Genomic DNA, 18,513 nt, shown 5'->3' with positions numbered 1-18,513 from the left:
CAGGTTTCCTATAAAATATTCATCCAAATTAACGTTAAAAATGATACAGTAAAATAGCCCTTTGATAAAACAATTTGTGACATGAAATACGAGTTAAAACTCATTTCTAAATCAATTAGAAAAGGTTTGTTTGCAAGAGAGACACTTGTATGTTTACTGTAAGGTGAAACCAGAGAGAGCTCACATCAAAGAGTGGTCAGATTACAGTAATGTTTTAATGCACATCTGTCAGACATCAACATATCCATAAAACATTCAATAAAGGGTTCAGTTGATCTCTGTGAGTTACTACAGCCAAATGTGTTTGCAGGTGATACAGCAACATAGTATATACAAGCCACAATGTCATAACAATTGTATAACCCAGCTTACTACAGTCAGGCAGGAAGTTATATACAGTCATAAAGTAACACATCACTTCATGCAAGGCCAATATGAAACATTGCATGTCAAAATTTACACAAAATAAAATAAAATACAATAAAAGAATCTGTACAATTCAAATAGAAATCTGCAAGCTGCACTCACAACATATTGTGTAATCTTCAACCAAAAGGCTATGGTGCATAGTAAACTGATAATATTGTCTACCAAGGTTGCAGGATATTGACAAGACTGTAAATAAAGGAATGGTCCCACAAGTACAGGATGAGATTGCACAGTTTACATTCCACTTGAAGATATGACAGTGATGTAAGATATGTCTAATGGTTGAACAAGTAATATGACTGTTATCACATGTTACTGCATCATATATTCTGATATATAGAATAGCTGTCAATGTTGAATATATCCCTCACAATGACTCAAAACAGATCACATGGTTTGAAAGTGAATGTAAGAAGACAGAAGAAATACAACATGGGCTGTGATACGTGTATGACACTGGCACTGAGGTAATTAGCTCCAACGACCAACAAGAATGAAGACTATTTATATGGATATAACTTTTCCATTCTGTATAGGTGATGTTTCGGCATAGATTCTAATGCTGTCAAGCCTAACCATAAAAATAGGCCTCATTCTTCATGTACCCAACCTCTAGAATGTCTATCAAAGATACCATGCCTAACACTGACTTAAAACAATCTTAGCACAAAGGACACTAAGTACAACAGGGCCCTAGTCCTAAAGTGATGTTAGTTTCAATGAAATTAGCAACACTGAATACAACTTCAACATAAATCATATGTGTTATGTCCTTTATTATTTAACATGGATATGGCTGATAGATAATTCCTAAGACAAATCATTGAACAAATGACAAAACAACAACACAGTTACAATACTAGTTTACCCAGGTGAGTGATCCATAATTACAGCTAGCCTCTATTTCATTACGGAAATGTTTCATCTGACACAGTAAACTAGTATGTTGAACACAGAAAAATCAAGAACAACTTACAAGGAACTAACTTACAATCTTGCAAGGTAAAACAAGATTGCTGTAATCACTACATAGGCCACATGGACGGATCATCTTCCCACCATCATAATCTAAACTATATTACTAGATGCGTCAATCACAACACATGATAACATATGCACTTGAAGAGATCATGTTAAGATGCACTTAGAGTACAATAACCCTCATATCCTTCCTTGTTGAAACCAGCAGTGATGCCTAATGCATAGAGATGTGGCAGAGTAATACGGACAAGGGGACCGTTCAAACAATAATCAGATCAACACATTCCCCATACAGTAGCATTCATTCATTGGTTATTCAACTTAATTGTTTGTTGTTTAACGTCACACTCTGCAATGTACATCCACATGAGAGAGCAGCATCCAGTCATTGGTTATTAACAAAATTTTGTTTGTCGTACTCTGTAGTATAACATCGTTAGTATACTAACATATGAGCAAGTAAATGTTGCTTTAAGCCTCATCAGCAATATTGTAGCTAATTGTAGCGATAGAAAATGGAGTGTTGGGTGTAAAGACACTCTGAACATGATTCCATTTATATCATGTCAGCATAATGTGAAAGGAAGCCGGAACCTGGCTACCCGTGCCCACACAAACAAATGATGGCATCTTGTAAATGACAGAGTCTGGACCCAAACATCCCAAAGATTGATGTTATTAACAAGCATCCACTCCATCAGGGCATGAGGACACACACATGACAACTGACCAATCGGGTGCCTCATACAGTAAACACGATTGGTTAGGACCTCATCCAACCCAGAAATCCATGCGACTACATGCATCCAGTGTACTGTCATATTAACAATGAAACACTAACCAGGACACCTATCATAACTGCACTGTTACAGCTCAACTCCTCATGAACCTGAGTCAAACACAGAGATGAGTGAATGGATTATGGGGTCAGGTGACTTGACTGATGGTTTGTTAATAATCACTGGATTGTCGGTTCCGATTCAATTACAGGTATTTACACACCACCACCATGCATCTGCAACAGTGTGTGCAGCGTTAAACAACAAATTACTACCATTCTTACCCCTCACCCATTTTACAGTGACTCAATTTTTTGCAGGGTGGACTGGGTCTCCTTTCACAAAGCACTAAGGTGATTGTAATGAGTGAGTGAGCTTGGTTTTACAACACGCTCAGCACTATTCCAGTTATATGATGGCAGTCTGTAAATAATCAACCGCATGAGAACTGATCAATCAAGGCAACAAGCCTGACCATCTGATCCCACTAAGGTGATTATAAGTTGCTACTGTTACCGTAGTGCAATGTCAAAGAATGGGAGTTAAGATTAACCTTAGCAAAGGCTGCTTCATGAACGGAGTCCCTGGTCTGCTAGTCTGATATACAATGAGCCCATGAGTAGCCTTGGCCCACGTAACTTGGCATTACCTAAAATGAATACTGGCAGTATGAGATACAGGCAAATACAACATGAGGACAATCACATCATACACTGACAACAGATGTTAATGAAGGCCAGGATTTTTCAATGCTGTGGTTATATTGTTGATAACACTTGATAATGTTGGACTTGATATCGTGCTCAACTTGGATGATGACAAGATCGATGATGTTGCGTTGGCAACTGTTGTTGTCAGTGTTGACACTGTTTGCATGGGCTTCTCTGTACTTTCATTGCTATACAATCTATTAATAGCATCAATGGACCCGACTAAAGTTCTGAAACAAATTATAAGAAATATTTAATAATTAAACAGATTTCATCAAACAGATACAGTTATTTTTTCACAAAGGCCCAGTGCTTTAGTCTGTCTTAAGATACGGAGTTAGGTCACCTTAGCACTAGGATCACCTTGTACAATGGCACTAAGTCTAGTAGACTGTGTAAATAGGACTTACCCGATGATTCCAATAGCAATGAGTGAAAAGTCTGTCACTTTCTGTGGCCATGATAGAGATCTGAAACACAGGCATGGTTGAAGTTGATCAACAAAATGACAGTTAATGTCAAGTTGATGAGTTGGGTATACCGGTACTGCTCCAAAAAACAGTATCCTGAGATTACAAGGCAATTTACTGAGTGCAGAAATATTGAGGGCACATACTGTGACAGTAAGTTTGTGATAAGAAAGATATTTATGAGATATGGTTCACTGTCAATAATTTTTTAACTGAACTAAGAAAGCTGCAGGATGAGAATGTACATGTATTAAAAAGACATCAATGTAGAATTCTGGACTAACTTTCTTTTGTATTGGTAGTGGATGGAAATCACAACTGAAATGACCTGTTACGATGTCTGAAAATCCTCCACCAAGAATTAAGGGGCATTAAGCTAACTGCACTCTTAAAGGGGCACTGATGCGGAGCATTTTCCGTGGACTGGTGTAAACTTTTGTTATTGTTTTTCTCCCGTGAGTACCCGGATGATATCCCAGAATTCGTGACTGGTTCGTGACCTCTGCTGCGCAGTCCGTAAGCGCAATTGATAGTTTAATTATTGACAGATCAACTGAGGTGAAGTCAATTGTACTTCATTACAAATGTATTATGAAAACAAATGAAACACTTAGAAGGTTAATCATCTGCCAGTGGTAGAAATGGTAAAAAACTATTAGGACGGAAAAATAACGAAGTCAATGTACGTCTCTATATTTTGTCTCATAACCCTAATTAGTTTATTGTCATATTTGTATGATTCTGAAAATTAATAAAAGAACACACGATTTGCTTATACTCATAGTAAATTTCTAACATAACAGCAATATTTATACATTGTATAGATTGCCAATGTGGATCCTATTTCACACACATACGCGATCTAGTGTGTGTTTTCTGTCATACAGATTCTGCTGAATGCTACAACAAATAAATTAAAACAAAATGCAAATAATGAACGTAAAACAGACTAATTTTATAGCAACAGTGTCAGGCTACTACCTTGTTCAGGAATGTATCCATCAATATCCACGTAAAAGAAATCGTATTCCATTCATCTGCAGCTGGTAAATAATCCTGCTCTGTGTCGCGTGTCTTACAACTGTCTCATTTGCGAAAAAGTAACACATCGTTTCACGTCTTTCGTTGGTGAAAACTAGATAAACCTCTCATTGGTCTCTCAAGATAGCACACCTGGCAACTAATTGTATGATGTCCACTATTCTAAGTAATTTAGTTGACCAATATTGAGCAATCAATCAATCAACGCAAGAGTGGTTAATTCTTTGAAGGGAGGATGTTGTTTTTGCACTCACACTTTACGACAGGGTGTAGTCATCTACACACACTGCCTTTTGACAAATCCGCTAGAAGAACAAAAGTAATTAATCAATCAGTGTCTTATCGGTTAATCCTTTGATCGATGTTTGTTTTTGTAACTCAGGTGATAAACCCTCTTGCATCACTTACATGCACATATTACATAACATACAATACATTTGCCATTACAGACCTTAATTTATAATGTTGAGTATTTACTCCAGACAGGAGAAATGCCAAATGGGAACCTTTGTTGAGTAACTGAAGTGGTGTTGCTACTAATTATACCTGTTATAAATTCATGAATTGACCATCAAGAGAATGATGACAAATAACACGTGTAGGTTTACACCATCAAACGCGAGTTACAGCAAGGAGGATGTAATCTCTGTGTCGCATGCAGCCTGAAAACACTTATGGGCCGAAACTGTTTTGAGGATACCAACGGAATTTCGTTACATAAGGAATACACACAGGCATTTGCTGTGTACTTTGGTGAATAAGTGAAATAAGTTTTTTTTACGTAAGACAATTTTCAGATTTCTCTACCAAAGCCAAGGTCATCGTATTTTTGTTTACGAATTCAAATAAATCAACTGTGTGTTTTATTATCATAAATAATAAACCATTGTAGCTACCATAGCTACCAAAATTTACGTATGCTGTTTGTTATCACAGCTCAACCAACACTCAAAACTACCTAAATATACAGCTTTGCAATCTTCCGTACTGAAACAAATGGCTTGCTACGTGCCTGTAGACATCATATTTTCATGTAACATGATTAAATATCGAGGTTAAAAACACAGAAATAGGATCAAATTGGATCAGTAAGTATACCATCCAAGCATCCGAAAAGAACTACACTGCTGGGATATATGGTTACGATCAGACAAGGAATACCATGGATATTTTTAAACAAATGGCATGTGATGGGCATCCGGCCTCCTGACTGTTTAAGTGAAGAAATTTTGCTAATATGGACAGGAGCCCAGTTCCTTTGTCCGTCACAGTCGAAGGAGTGGGCGCTGACCAATTTGCGGTCTGCTTTCGTAATTAGACCGTTGGCGAGAAGCATTATTCGCTCCGCATCAGTGCCCCTTTAAGTTTACAGACACATTTGTTTAAACTTAACACAGCATCACCAAAATGGGCAGTATCATTTCAGCATATGAATATCCAAAATTCCACACAAGAATAAGTTTAATTTATGTTTTTATCATGTTGTTTCAAATCAATGGTATGACTTAAAACATCCCACAAGTGCATTGTGGGGCCACAACAGTCAACAGGTGCACTGGTCACTGGTCACAAGGAGTGCATGGGTTGAGGTAAACTCCATGCTTAATTTATGACCCTGAGCTCAAAGGCAGAGGGGAACATAAACAAACATCAAGGGTACCTCAATCCATGGTCCCCAAGAGACCAGTGAACAACATATGTATCTAACCGAACACCTCAATGTTAATTTTGAACTGTTTGAAGCATGGGTATCAGATCGTACACTTCAGCCAACATGTGTGAATCAAACATTTCGAATCTTGTCTCTTGCTGTTTTTCCCGTAGGTATTGTCTTGGTAAAGTCGCTGCGAAGTAATTCCACTTCTTAATATTTACAGGGACTAAATTTGAACATTTTGTCAAAATTTACTGATTGCAAAGAGAGCTAAATGTTTTCGTAGCCTCAACTAGATCTTGCAGACAACACAAGAAAAACAGACTTAGAGTTATCTCCCTTCCATCAGTTTCCATTTGCAAAACATCGGTAATTTCCGTGCATCATTTAATGTTATTTGAGATACAAAATGTAACTAACATGAAGTTGCCAAATGAGTTGCTAATGGCAGTGGGGTATGTTGCAATGTACCTCGCATGTAAGTGGGGTACAATGAAAGTAACAGAAAAGCACTCAGCCAATCAGAAAACGACATTTATGAAGCATTTCAACATCTGCCCATGTCCTGATGCCAACACAATAGTTCTGTTACTGCAGTGGCACAAACATAAAGGACTGATAGGTTTCCATACTTTCTCCCCATGTAAAGATTTTTTAACTATCCTGAAGCCAGGTAGGATGAGAGACATTACTTACTGGTTGAATATCCTGAGGTGGAAGAAGCCAGGCAGGATGAGAGACATTACTTACTGGTTGAATATCCTGAGGTGGAAGACGACAGGTAGGATGAGAGACATTACTTACTGGTTGAATATCCTGAGGTGGAAGAAGCCAGGCAGGATGAGAGACATTACTTACTGGTTGAATATCCTGAGGTGGTAGATGACAGGCAGGAGACATTACTTACTGACTGAATATTTTGAGGTGGAAGACGCCGGGCAGGATGAAGGCCAGGAGGGTACAACAGCTAGCACCCACAAGGGCCATGAGGTTAGCAAAGTTGGGGATCATCATGACGACAATACCCGTACACAGCACCATACATGCTCGCAGGATGTTCTGAAAGTACAGGAGGATGCAATGAATTCCAGGTTGTCACGGGAAACTATCTGAACAATCATAATACTTACGTAGGTCCCAATCCACAAAGTTTTCATATTGCAACAACATTAATTAGCCTTTGATAAACTATAGAGTTACAACAGGTCATAATGTTACATTAGTCCCTTTGTGGGTTGGGACCTTGATTCTGATTTGTTTTCATCCTTTTTGGCCCTGCTTACATGATGTAGGCAGTTTTCAGGTTTCTAGTAGCAATGTAAACGTGAGATGAATTTATGTTGCACTGAAGATTACTGCACCTCAACAGTATTGTGTATACACATATGTGAGAGAGTGTAGCTGCATGCACTTGTAACGACTCATGACAGTTTTATAGACCTAGGTCATTCATATACCATGATGCAGTTAAACATGGATGCTTCTATCTGTTTACTGACTGCAAGGTTTTTTCCCTTATCAAGAGCCAGGCAGATTAACAAGTGCTATCTTTCCATTTAATATATCACCGTCAGTCATTCTGTCAGTTAGCATACCTGCAGGTAAACCACAAGAAGTTTACGAAAGCAATCATCCTGTCGTGATTCCTGCAGTTTAACACTGTGATATGACAGTCTTAGCACTACAGACACTTTGTTACACAGACACTGGCCACTGTTCATGTGCTCACAATTAGCAGCCATTTTAGTCATCAAATCCCCTTTGGATTGTTGGAGCTTAAAGCATGGTCATCAGGGGCAGGGGCAACATCTAGGTCAATAAACAGGGAATGACTATACTAGACCCAGCTGCATGGTGAACTCACCCCTTTCCAATAGTTCTTATCTGCATCTGTGATTGTATATCGCTCTAGGATCTTCATCACAGGAAACATCATCACTGAAACACACAACCAAACTATTAGCCATATCCCATCTGAGTAGATCTATCCAAGAGCATGTCTACAAGAGAGTATCTAATACTACATATATAGAGACTGCTCAACATACATTGTAAGACTTCTAACAAACGTGATACAACAAGTGATAACTGTATGTTGGAACTGGTATGCAGTTTCAGTCATTGTTACATGAGTAGGAATATAACAATACACTGCAGCCCTCACTAAATGTAAACATCATAGGAATTTGCTCTCTACTGACTAGCTATGCTCATGATTATCTACAACTAGAGCACAACAAAGAGTAGTTTTACTAAGATTACACGATGCCATTTAGAAAGTGGTCAAATGTAACATATGTCATATTTGGGATTTCATTTTCTTAGTAAAGTACAAATTCTGGTACTTTTTTGCTTGAGTCCCATCCGGGATTCGAACCCGCACCCTCAGAGTTTTACTAAGTCCTACTTTCCACAAAGATTTCCCTTACCTTAACGAGGCTTCTTATGAATTAATTCCCTTACCGTATGGAGGCTACTTAAGAATTCCCTTACCAAAAGGAGGCTACTTAATGATTCCCTTATCGTAAGGAGGCTACTTATGAATTCCCTTACCGTAAGGAGGCTACTTATTGACTACTGCCCACATAGCTACTCTCATGACTTCAATATACTTGGCTACTGTACACGATGTCTCAAGTGCTACTCACCAGGATAGGTACAGTACAAGGCTATACACAGGAAGGACTTGACTATCATAGCTACTCTCATGACTTCAATATACTTGGCTACTGTACACGATGTCTCAAGTGCTACTCACCAGGATAGGTACAGTACAAGGCTATACACAGGAAGGACTTGACTATCATAGCTACTCTCATGACTTCAATATACTTGGCTACTGTACACGATGTCTCAAGTGTTACTCACCAGGATAGGTACAGTACAAGGCTATACACAGGAAGGACTTGACTATCATAGCTACTCTCATGACTTCAATATATTTGGCTACTGTACACGATGTCTCAAGTGCTACTCACCAGGATAGGTACAGTACAAGGCTATACACAGGAAGGACTTGACAATCATACTGAAGTCTATAGATTGACCTGAAACACAAACCAACCATCTCAGCATTGAGGAAACAGGTATATCATAAAACTGATGCCACCCACATGTGTCTGTTTGACATTTACTTCAGCAAAATACTAATTACTACAGAGCATAAATGCATTTTCATGGAAGAGTAAAGACTCCATGTGACATTCTTACCTTTAGGTAAATTCAAGGTTATTATCTGATTTGTCTCTGGTCCAAACGACTGAAACATAAGGGGATAGTGAAGGAACAATCATGTAACACTGCAGTGAAGACTTCAACACATGCAAAACAATATGAACATGTGAGTTTGCTCTTACACCACTTTTACCAATATTCCCAGAATACCACCAGAAATGAACACTGTACCCATGTAGTGAATCGAACCTGAGGCAGTTGGCTACCCCATTGCCCCATCTGGCAATGTGAATGCATGCATGAAGGTGTAAAATTGCTTGTACTATTGACAGGTTTTGATAGTGCCTGTACAATAAAATACCATGTGACAGCTGAACAGGTATTCCATAGACACTTCAAACCATGAGCTGACCATGCAATACTCTAACTACTAAGACTCTTCACAATATTTCCACCCAAAGGTGAACTTGATCTCCAACAGACTAGACAATTCAAAAGGCAGTCTCCTTCAGGAGACATAAAGAGATCCACCTGTTTGGATTGTCTGTCAAAGTTACTCAAATGAACACTAATTAGATGGCAAACCGACACAGAATATCAGAACAAGCAGCACTGATGAATCAGAGTCATCACTGTTTAGTAATAATCCAGCAATATCACACCAGGGGACACCAGAAATGAGCTCCATACATTGTGCCCAGGTGGGAAATCGAACCCGGGTCATCAGCGTGATGAGCGTATGCTTTAGCCATTAGGCTATCCCACTGCCCCCATGATGAATCAGAATTGTAGGCAAAGAAATATATCTTACCAAATACCCACACGCTCCAAAAGATATATATAGAGAGGTTACAATAACCATCGTTGTTATAAAAAATCTGAAATGGAGAAGTGCAAGAAATGTGACGATAGAAGTTAATCAATGTCAAGGACGGTTACATAATCTGTTATTTAACTTAATACACCACAAGAAAGTGAAATCATTTCGAACTCAGGATTTAGCATCACGTTTAATGTCACTGAACCTATACAGCATGTGTGTGTATACACCCCATTCATACCACAGGTGAAGTTGCAGAAAGTAATCTCAGCACAGCAAATGTTGTACATCTTAGTCCTGGGGTTGAATCCAGACATTACTTTTTCCAGTCAGACACTCTATCCCCTGGACAGGGGATGTGACATGCTAAATCCCATGGTACCATTCCAGGTAATCATAAGAGCTTAAGAGAAGTGACAGTTCAGTGATGCATTCTTCGAACACTGCTTACATTTCTCGAAGACTGCTTACTTTCTAAATTTATGTCGGACCTCTTCAGCTAAGGAAGACTCCAGAGATAGAATCATGCCAGCACCCTGAAAGAACATATAAACCATGTAAGAGTAGGTTAGTAAGCGTGCAAATATTGTCGAGACTTAATGATTACATCCCTGCAATCCTCTTTCAGTATCCTCACACAAGCAAGAGACCCTTTGTGCCACTCTGATATCCTTTTCAAACACTTGACACAAAGAAGAATAATTTGAGTTTGGTTCTATGCCACTTTAAGCAATGTTCCAGCAACATCACTTAGGGTGACACCAGAAATAGGCTTTACACACTGCACTCATGAAGGGAAGCGAACCTGGGTCTTTGGTGTGAGGAGCGAATGCTTTAACCACAAGTCTACCCATCGCCAACATAAAGAAGAGAACCACTGTGTATATCTGATGTTTCAGTCACCATACAACAGCAAGAGATTCATCATCCTAAACAGTTCAACATGGAATATTTCCATTTTGTTATGATTCACATCTTTTTCTTAGTGGCCACCATAGGTTTGACATGGAAGTGTCATTCTCACTGGTCTGACTTCTCTCATTCACAAGAATAGTTTTAATGAGAAACAACCTAATATAGCAAGTGAGGGTAGTTTCATGCTGCTTGTACCAGTGTTCCAGCAACATCATGGTGGGGGGAACCAGGAATGTGCTTGACTTGGTGTATCCATGAGGGACCTGAACACAGTCCTAGGAGTGACAAGCAAGTGCTTTAATCACTAGGCTACCAATCATCCCAATAATACAACAGAGATATGATATACATCATAAACAAAGACAACTACCCATTGTCCATCGAATTCTCTTCCAATCATTACAATCACCTCAGATAAGCTAGCCAAGGTACAGCTAGGTAATATTATTGGGGGTAATGTATAAAGCCACACCAATCTTACACTCAAGATACTGCCATATGGTAGCAACCTGCAAATAATCGACTCTGGACCAGACAATACAGACATTGACATCATGAGCATCGATCTATGCAGTTAGGATATGGTGACAAGTGTCAACCATAACCAGCCGTCAGTTGTTGCATACATGCTGAAGATCAATTATAACAGGATCTTCAGAGGTACAAGTAAGGAATACATACCTCATAGCAGTAGATCGCTATGGCAAGGAAGAAGGGGAATCCCCGTATCGACATATTCTTCGGGTGAATCCTAAACAGAGGAATATAGACATCAGGATAATCTACACACAACCAAGCAGGAGGAACTGCTGATGGCTGAAACAGTGTATGCGAGAGTGAGATGGATTTTAAGACCCTTAGAACAGTGACCTAAGTGTATGTGGCACTTCATGCAGGTTCAGAACGTGATGCAGGTGTCAAATATTTAGTGAAGTGAATGTGGACGGTGCTCATAAACCAAGCCTCATAATCGGAGAGAACCTGAAGTCAAACCTACTATTACAGGAATGTGACTCTGCTTCAGGTGATTGGGTGACATATGCTGTCAAAACTAAATGTGAACATCTTGTGGAACTAAGGGTGACATGTTATCAAATTAACGCTGGACATGTAAAACTAACCATAAAAATGTGAATCTCTTTGTGCACATGTTATTAAAGTAATGTGAACATGTTGTGAAACTATGTGAGAATACATGAAACTCATTGGTCCCGTTGATTCTTACAGGTATAAGTAAGGTGTGATCATGAAAGAGTTGTGTTTCTGACGTGGCAACAACAATGGTAAAGTATGAACTAGGAATGTGTAATGATATTGGGTAAGGGAAGCCTATAGTGCTGTGAGAGGGTATTCCTTGTTCTCTCTATACATTTTGCAATAAATGCAATTAACAAAGATGTGAATAGTGTTTGTGAGCAAGTGGGTTGATTGGGGGATTTGAATCCACTATGTCCTGATGTAGATAAGGGACATAATTCGCCCATCACTTGCTTGAGTGCAACAGAAAGTGACTCAAGACATTGTTGTTTCTATTCTAGGCTTCATGTTAGTACAGAAATGAGGAATAAAGCAAAATTTAATCACTGGGGAAAAAAGCCCAAATACAACAAGAATTAGTCCTTTGCTATGAAAATGATGAAAAAAAGTTAGACAAAAAGATATTTATTCTTGAGAAAATTTACAGATAATATAACCCTCTATCTATAATCAGATATATATTAATTGTATATTTTAGTGAGTGAGTGAATTTAGTTTTATGCCGCACTCAGCAATATTCAGGCTATATAGCAGCAATCTGTAAATGACAGTTTGGACCAGACAATCCAGTGATCAACAGCATGAGCATTGATCTGCGCAACTGGAAACCAATGACATGTCAACAAAGTCAACAAACCTGACCACTCGATTCAATTAGTCACCTCTTACGACAAGCATAGTCACCTTTTATGGCAAGCATGGGTTGCAGAAGGTCTGTTCTACCTGGACCATTACAAAATGTATATTTTAACTTTTAGCTACCAAACATGTGCAACCAAGAACAACCACCACCACCGTTACCACCACCACCACCATTACCACCACCACCACTGCAGTAAACAGAAAACTCATCAAACATGCACATGCTCTCTCCTTGTTGTAGTTACAGACGACCGTATGCCATCAGTTTGTTTCCCTGTCGTTCTCATCAGTCCCTGCTGAATGTGAACCAAACCTACATACGAGGGTTAGGAAGATAATTCCATATTCATTAAACCTGCTGCAGAGTTACTGTTAGCTTAACGGCAACATGACAGTCAAAGCTACTTGGACTAAACCTTATGTTTATGTCAAACCTAGCATGCAAACAGTATTTCAGTTTCCTACATGTAACTTTATATTTCACTACATAAATACTACTTTCCAGACAACTGCAAAATCTCCTTGCCAAACATGAAATCTGTGTTGGCATGTTCAGATGGTACCTTCAAGTTATCATGGTCTTATCTTCACAATACACAGACATACATTTCAGGCACTCAGATAATGGATACATACTGAGGGCAAAATACTGGATCACATGAACCGACATGTATTCTCTGCTTTGTATTGCACAGCTTTTGAGGAAACTCTGAAAATAATAAAGGAACAGTTGTGCTTTCATATGATCCATTATTTTCTCCCTCGGTGTGTATATCTATATACTAAACGGCCTTCCGTAAAACACCCTTTTTATTACATGACTTAATGATTTGGTATCAAACAAGCAACAGCAGCATTAGCATTGTGACATCATAACTATGAAACATTATGATGTCGTATGTCTAGCGGTATTAATTTAGTGTAATGTTGCTGTAAAGGTATTACACTGCAGTATACTGCAGCAATAAATATACATCATTTGGATGTTGCATTCTCCATATATAATGCTCAACAAATGTTAGAGAAAATACAGACCACAGTGGCGAGTAGATTGTCTCCGTTACATGGAAGTGTCTTCTCAATAGTATATCATGGATAGTTCACAGAAAGGAATGAACACAATCAGTAGCTTCACTTTAAATTAACATTTACCATTCTTCATTATCTCTCTCTGATATGTTCATGGATATCATAGATCCATTCAATATGGTGACTTGTTTCAGAAGTGACCACCTCCCTACATTTTATCTCTCATGAGATAGGAACCAACGCAACTTTGCCCTCTGAATGTTAGAGATATCAGTTTACATATATGCGAGTGATCACTTCAAGAATTAGAAAAACAAGCATTCACTGATGATTCAGAGAAATACTGCATTTTGAGCAGCAGTATTTCCACTTAGTGGCATCATTCAATCTGAACTAAGCATAGTTGGGTCCAAAGTATTTGTCATAATAGATAGCTCACATGAAGTCCTTGAAAATCGAGGATGGAGGTAAATATGAGTACACGTGTCCTGAGAAGAGTAAAAGTATGACACTGACAAGTATCCTTATCTTAAGTTGTACATAAAAGCTTTATGGACAGTATATGATCAGCTACTAATATAACATGTATGCTTCTGGCAACAGCAATACAGCTGGTAAGCATGGGATGACACTGCTACAAAAGGAATACATGATGTAAAATCAGACAGTACCTGACAGAGAAGTATTTGTCTTACTGCCATGTTAAATGTACAAATTTATACTATATTATATTTTGAATATCGATACACTTGGTACTGACTATATGACATGTAAATAAAATGCCGTCTGCCTCTCAACTGGATTTTCAAAATCAGTGAAACTTTGTAACAAGCTTAAGATTGCTATAAAATGGTTAATTATGCTTCAGTTGAGCGTACAAATGATGCAATGTGTAAAATAGTTCAATAAAGCAGTGAAAGATGGTAAAATAAATGTGAACTCATAAACAGCTTATCAAACAAACATGTTTTTTTTTAACTTCATGCACTGTCTGCGTCATATTACGATGTCATATGATTGATAGTAATACAGCTTCTTGGCGGAGAGTTTGGTGGTTACCGTAGCAGTGGCTGTTTTTCCTGTTGTCACCCTCCTAGGAGGGATGACAAAGAAACTTGCTAAAGCGTCTTTGAGCAATGAAATTTCAATATTTTACATGATGGTATGGCAATGATACATATAAACACTGACACTGCAGAATATAACCAGTTTAGGATAAACTTTACAAAACACATAATGCCCAATGATGAAGGTCCTGATAAGTTTACCATGTTTAAATAAGCAGGATATTTTGTTTCTGTAAAACACATCAAACATATGACAAATTAATCTGCAAGTGCAGATGTCACAAGAAGCAGCATTTTCAAGTGGAATAATCCGTGCACAGACGAGTTAAATGTTGTGAAAACACCCAACAGTCTCAAACTACAGGAGCAAATATACCCAATACCAACATAAAACTATCAATATTCAATGTGAATGATATACTTTATCTGGTATTAAGTATTTACTCATAGTACCTGCAAAACTGAGTAACCATGGCAACTTCATCAAAACTATAAATGTCACCTACCAAGAGTATTCTACAAATTAACATGTACATGTATCTCACAATTGAGCCACAAACGAATATGACGTCAAATACAGTTCAAATCTATTGTGCTTATGGATGTGTGACAGAATAAATTAACCATGGTAGCTTTTCATCAAAACTATCCATGCCAGTTATCTAAACTATTCTACAAACTAACATGCATCTAACAATTGAGTCTCCTAAACTAAAGTGGTGTTAGTAAACAATTCTACGGTGCACAAGTTAGATCTACTGTTCAACTGAATGAATGAAATGTTACTTTAATGGAGGCCTGAATCTAAACATCTGCATGATACATTGCTGCAGCTATGCGGAGGTCAGTGCATTCCCAACACCTTTGTTTCTGTACTTGAACTAGCTAGTGCCATGAGGAGTTACCTCCCTTTAACACAACCCGACACCAGCGTCATAATGGGTATTTTACCTGAAGATCTCATCAAGACATTTGTGAGAGGGAACCATATGCCCATCCTCATTACAGTATCTGCAAATAGGACTGGGGCATTATAGGCAGTTGTCTGGAAATACTGTTTTCATAATACAGTTTGTAGCCATTGTTTGGTTCTGTCACCACAGTCAGCAATATTCCCGTCATAAACAAATGAGCTGGACCAGACAATCCCCTGACTCAATGACTGACAATGGATCCATTGTACCAGAATAAGTCAGCAAGTGAATAGTAAGCTATTTCATTCACAGCAGTCTAAAAGTAAAATGTAAACTGAAATGTAAACCAGAGAAGACAGTGATTGAAAACATAAGCAATAATCCTAGACAGCTTGACCAAACCTGAAATGGACATGTCCACTGGCTGAACACCAAGTCAATGTAGTCCTAAATCCATGTGAAGAATCAAAGAAAGGTTTTAAGAGTCACAAATGGAACACCTCCCTGGCTCAGCCACCATTCTAATGTATACTGCTGTATGAGAAAATAGAATTTGTCTCCCCTGTTTTGTTCTGTAGAATCATGGGAAGGTGAGCTTCTTCCCAGTGTCCCACCTCATCTACTGCTCCTAGTGTTGCTTAATATCCCTTGACAAAGCTTAATTATCACTCTGAACAGCCTGTTGATAATCATAAATATCATGGAAATTGCTGATTGCTGATATCCAAATGCAACTTATCATTCTAATCTTTTGTTGTCAAACACCATTCACCAGCAGTATAGCTCTATGAGAGAAGTCCAGATACAGCCAAGTTTGGACCAGACAATCTGGTGACTGATACTATGAGAATGGATCTGCAAAACTGGGATACAATGACATGAATAAATCAAGTCAACAAGTCTGACCGTGCAATCTCCTTTGACACCTCTTTGAAGCATTGAAGAGGACCAATTCTAATCCAGATAAACATGGGTCATTCTGTACAAAACTGACTGTTTACATGGAAAATTAATGCCATTTTGGTCAGCATTTAGTTCATATGACTATGTTTAGTTTACAGGAGCTCCATATTCAAAATGGTCCAAGATATCAACTGCATTGATGACATTCATGAATACTGGCGTGGTTGTGATGAATCAATTATGAAACAGCAACTGAGCCCCAAACTATAGGCTTTTACCCCAAGCTAATATTCCAGCATTAAAGGGAAGTCAATCAGCACAACTTCTTGCAGTGTCCTGGACAACAGACCCATCTGTCAATTTTCACATTAAAGCTATACCGTTTACAACTATTCCATGACCATCTGTTCAAATATACACCCAGAAGAGTCAGCTGAAAACTAATACAATTTGACAACAGGATCCATTTGTAAAACCCTGACTTTGTAACCCTTAAGACCGAAAGCCTATCTGAAACCTGAAGCCCATCAGAATGGTCACTCTAGCAGATGAGTTTTCTGTAAAACTGAAGGGCAACAGAAACATTCTGGTGGATATGATCATAGATAGATTGTGAGATTGAAACTGAAAATAAGAAAAAACAAGTAAACAAACCATAAAATGAAAAAGAATTCATAACATGATGGTGCAATATCATACCCCAGAGTTAAACACTGTCCTCTCAAAATTTGAAACACGAGGTACATTCTGAAGGTCAGCCACTTACATCTTTACTCTGCAAAGTCCAGAGATTTGTCAATGCAGGCTATTCAACATTGTTTGTTTCTTGTTTAAAACCATGATCAGCAATGTTCCATAATAATTCAAGTCAGGACCAGATAATCCAGTGACTGACATCATGAGCATCGATCCACATAGGAATACAATGACATGTGTAAGTAAACGTGATCATCAGCTTCCATCACTCACCTCTAACATCATATACTGGTTGCTGAAGAGCTGCAGGGTGGGTAAATACACTCATATAGGGTGTCACTGTTAGCGTGATGTTGTGTTTGTCAATATTTCATTCATATCAGGGGACATGAAAATAAGGTTCACAACATACACCCACAGCAGTATATGATGCTGTTGACTTCAGCGAGACGAGTTAATTGTTTAACCACAAGGTATCCCACTGTCCCTCCACAAGAAAAGAAACAAAACCAAAGAAATAAAAAAGTATACGACAGAGGACAGTGAAACTTCAGTTAACCCAAAACTGTAATACACCCAGCCTAAATGTCGGTTACGTGGGTACAACATGTACAACAGCCTGGTCCAAGGGAGATAATTCTTAGTATACCTAGTGTGACAATGCAGCAGGATCTCGAAAGTGACATAGCACCTACAGAACAAACATATGTATCTACAGTGTACACTCACACACCTGGGTAAACATACAAATCACACCTAGAATTATGAAATTGTATAACTCAATAAATACATAAATATTATCTCCTACATAATGTCCTTAAAAATGATAATTTAGTATCTTCAAGGGATGTTCCCTATGATCACTAGTTTAGGTTTTTATGGAAATTAAGTCCATGAGGATGGGCAGTTTTAGGATAAAAGTGCTCTGGATTTACTAAAAAAATACCTTTCAACGACAAACACCTGCAAGTTAACATGACCTACAGACAGACAAATATGCAAGAAATGGATGCACAAATATCATACTTAGGT

At 38.3% G+C, this 18,513-nt stretch overlaps 1 protein-coding gene across 2 annotated transcripts in view; it reads right to left on the bottom strand.

Annotated features, from left to right (window-relative positions):
* Nucleotides 1-1,278: 1,278 nt before the first annotated feature.
* The window catches only part of LOC137274582 (uncharacterized), a 41,372-nt gene continuing 24,137 nt past the window's right edge, over nucleotides 1,279-18,513 (bottom strand). The window contains exons 9-18 of one of the 2 annotated variants that reach the window (XM_067807849.1): nucleotides 11,655-11,724; nucleotides 10,530-10,594; nucleotides 10,050-10,116; nucleotides 9,275-9,323; nucleotides 9,094-9,111; nucleotides 8,933-8,983; nucleotides 7,929-8,002; nucleotides 6,972-7,123; nucleotides 3,310-3,369; nucleotides 1,279-3,129 (exon numbers count right to left, since the gene is read on the bottom strand). In XM_067807849.1, the coding sequence (XP_067663950.1) occupies nucleotides 2,916-3,129; nucleotides 3,310-3,369; nucleotides 6,972-7,123; nucleotides 7,929-8,002; nucleotides 8,933-8,983; nucleotides 9,094-9,111; nucleotides 9,275-9,323; nucleotides 10,050-10,116; nucleotides 10,530-10,594; nucleotides 11,655-11,724 (820 nt within the window). In that variant the 3' untranslated portion in view covers nucleotides 1,279-2,915. Of the gene's footprint in view, nucleotides 3,130-3,309; nucleotides 3,370-6,971; nucleotides 7,124-7,928; nucleotides 8,003-8,932; nucleotides 8,984-9,042; nucleotides 9,112-9,274; nucleotides 9,324-10,049; nucleotides 10,117-10,529; nucleotides 10,595-11,654; nucleotides 11,725-18,513 lie in introns of both variants that reach the window. The other variant, XM_067807848.1, reaches the window with a different exon arrangement.

The sequence above is a fragment of the Haliotis asinina genome, chromosome 2 (assembly GCF_037392515.1).
Source record: "Haliotis asinina isolate JCU_RB_2024 chromosome 2, JCU_Hal_asi_v2, whole genome shotgun sequence".
In the NCBI taxonomy this organism is placed as follows: Eukaryota; Metazoa; Mollusca; class Gastropoda; order Lepetellida; family Haliotidae; genus Haliotis; species Haliotis asinina.
The sequence above is the reverse complement of the archived record's forward strand: the minus strand, read 5'-3'. Positions and strand labels throughout refer to the sequence as shown.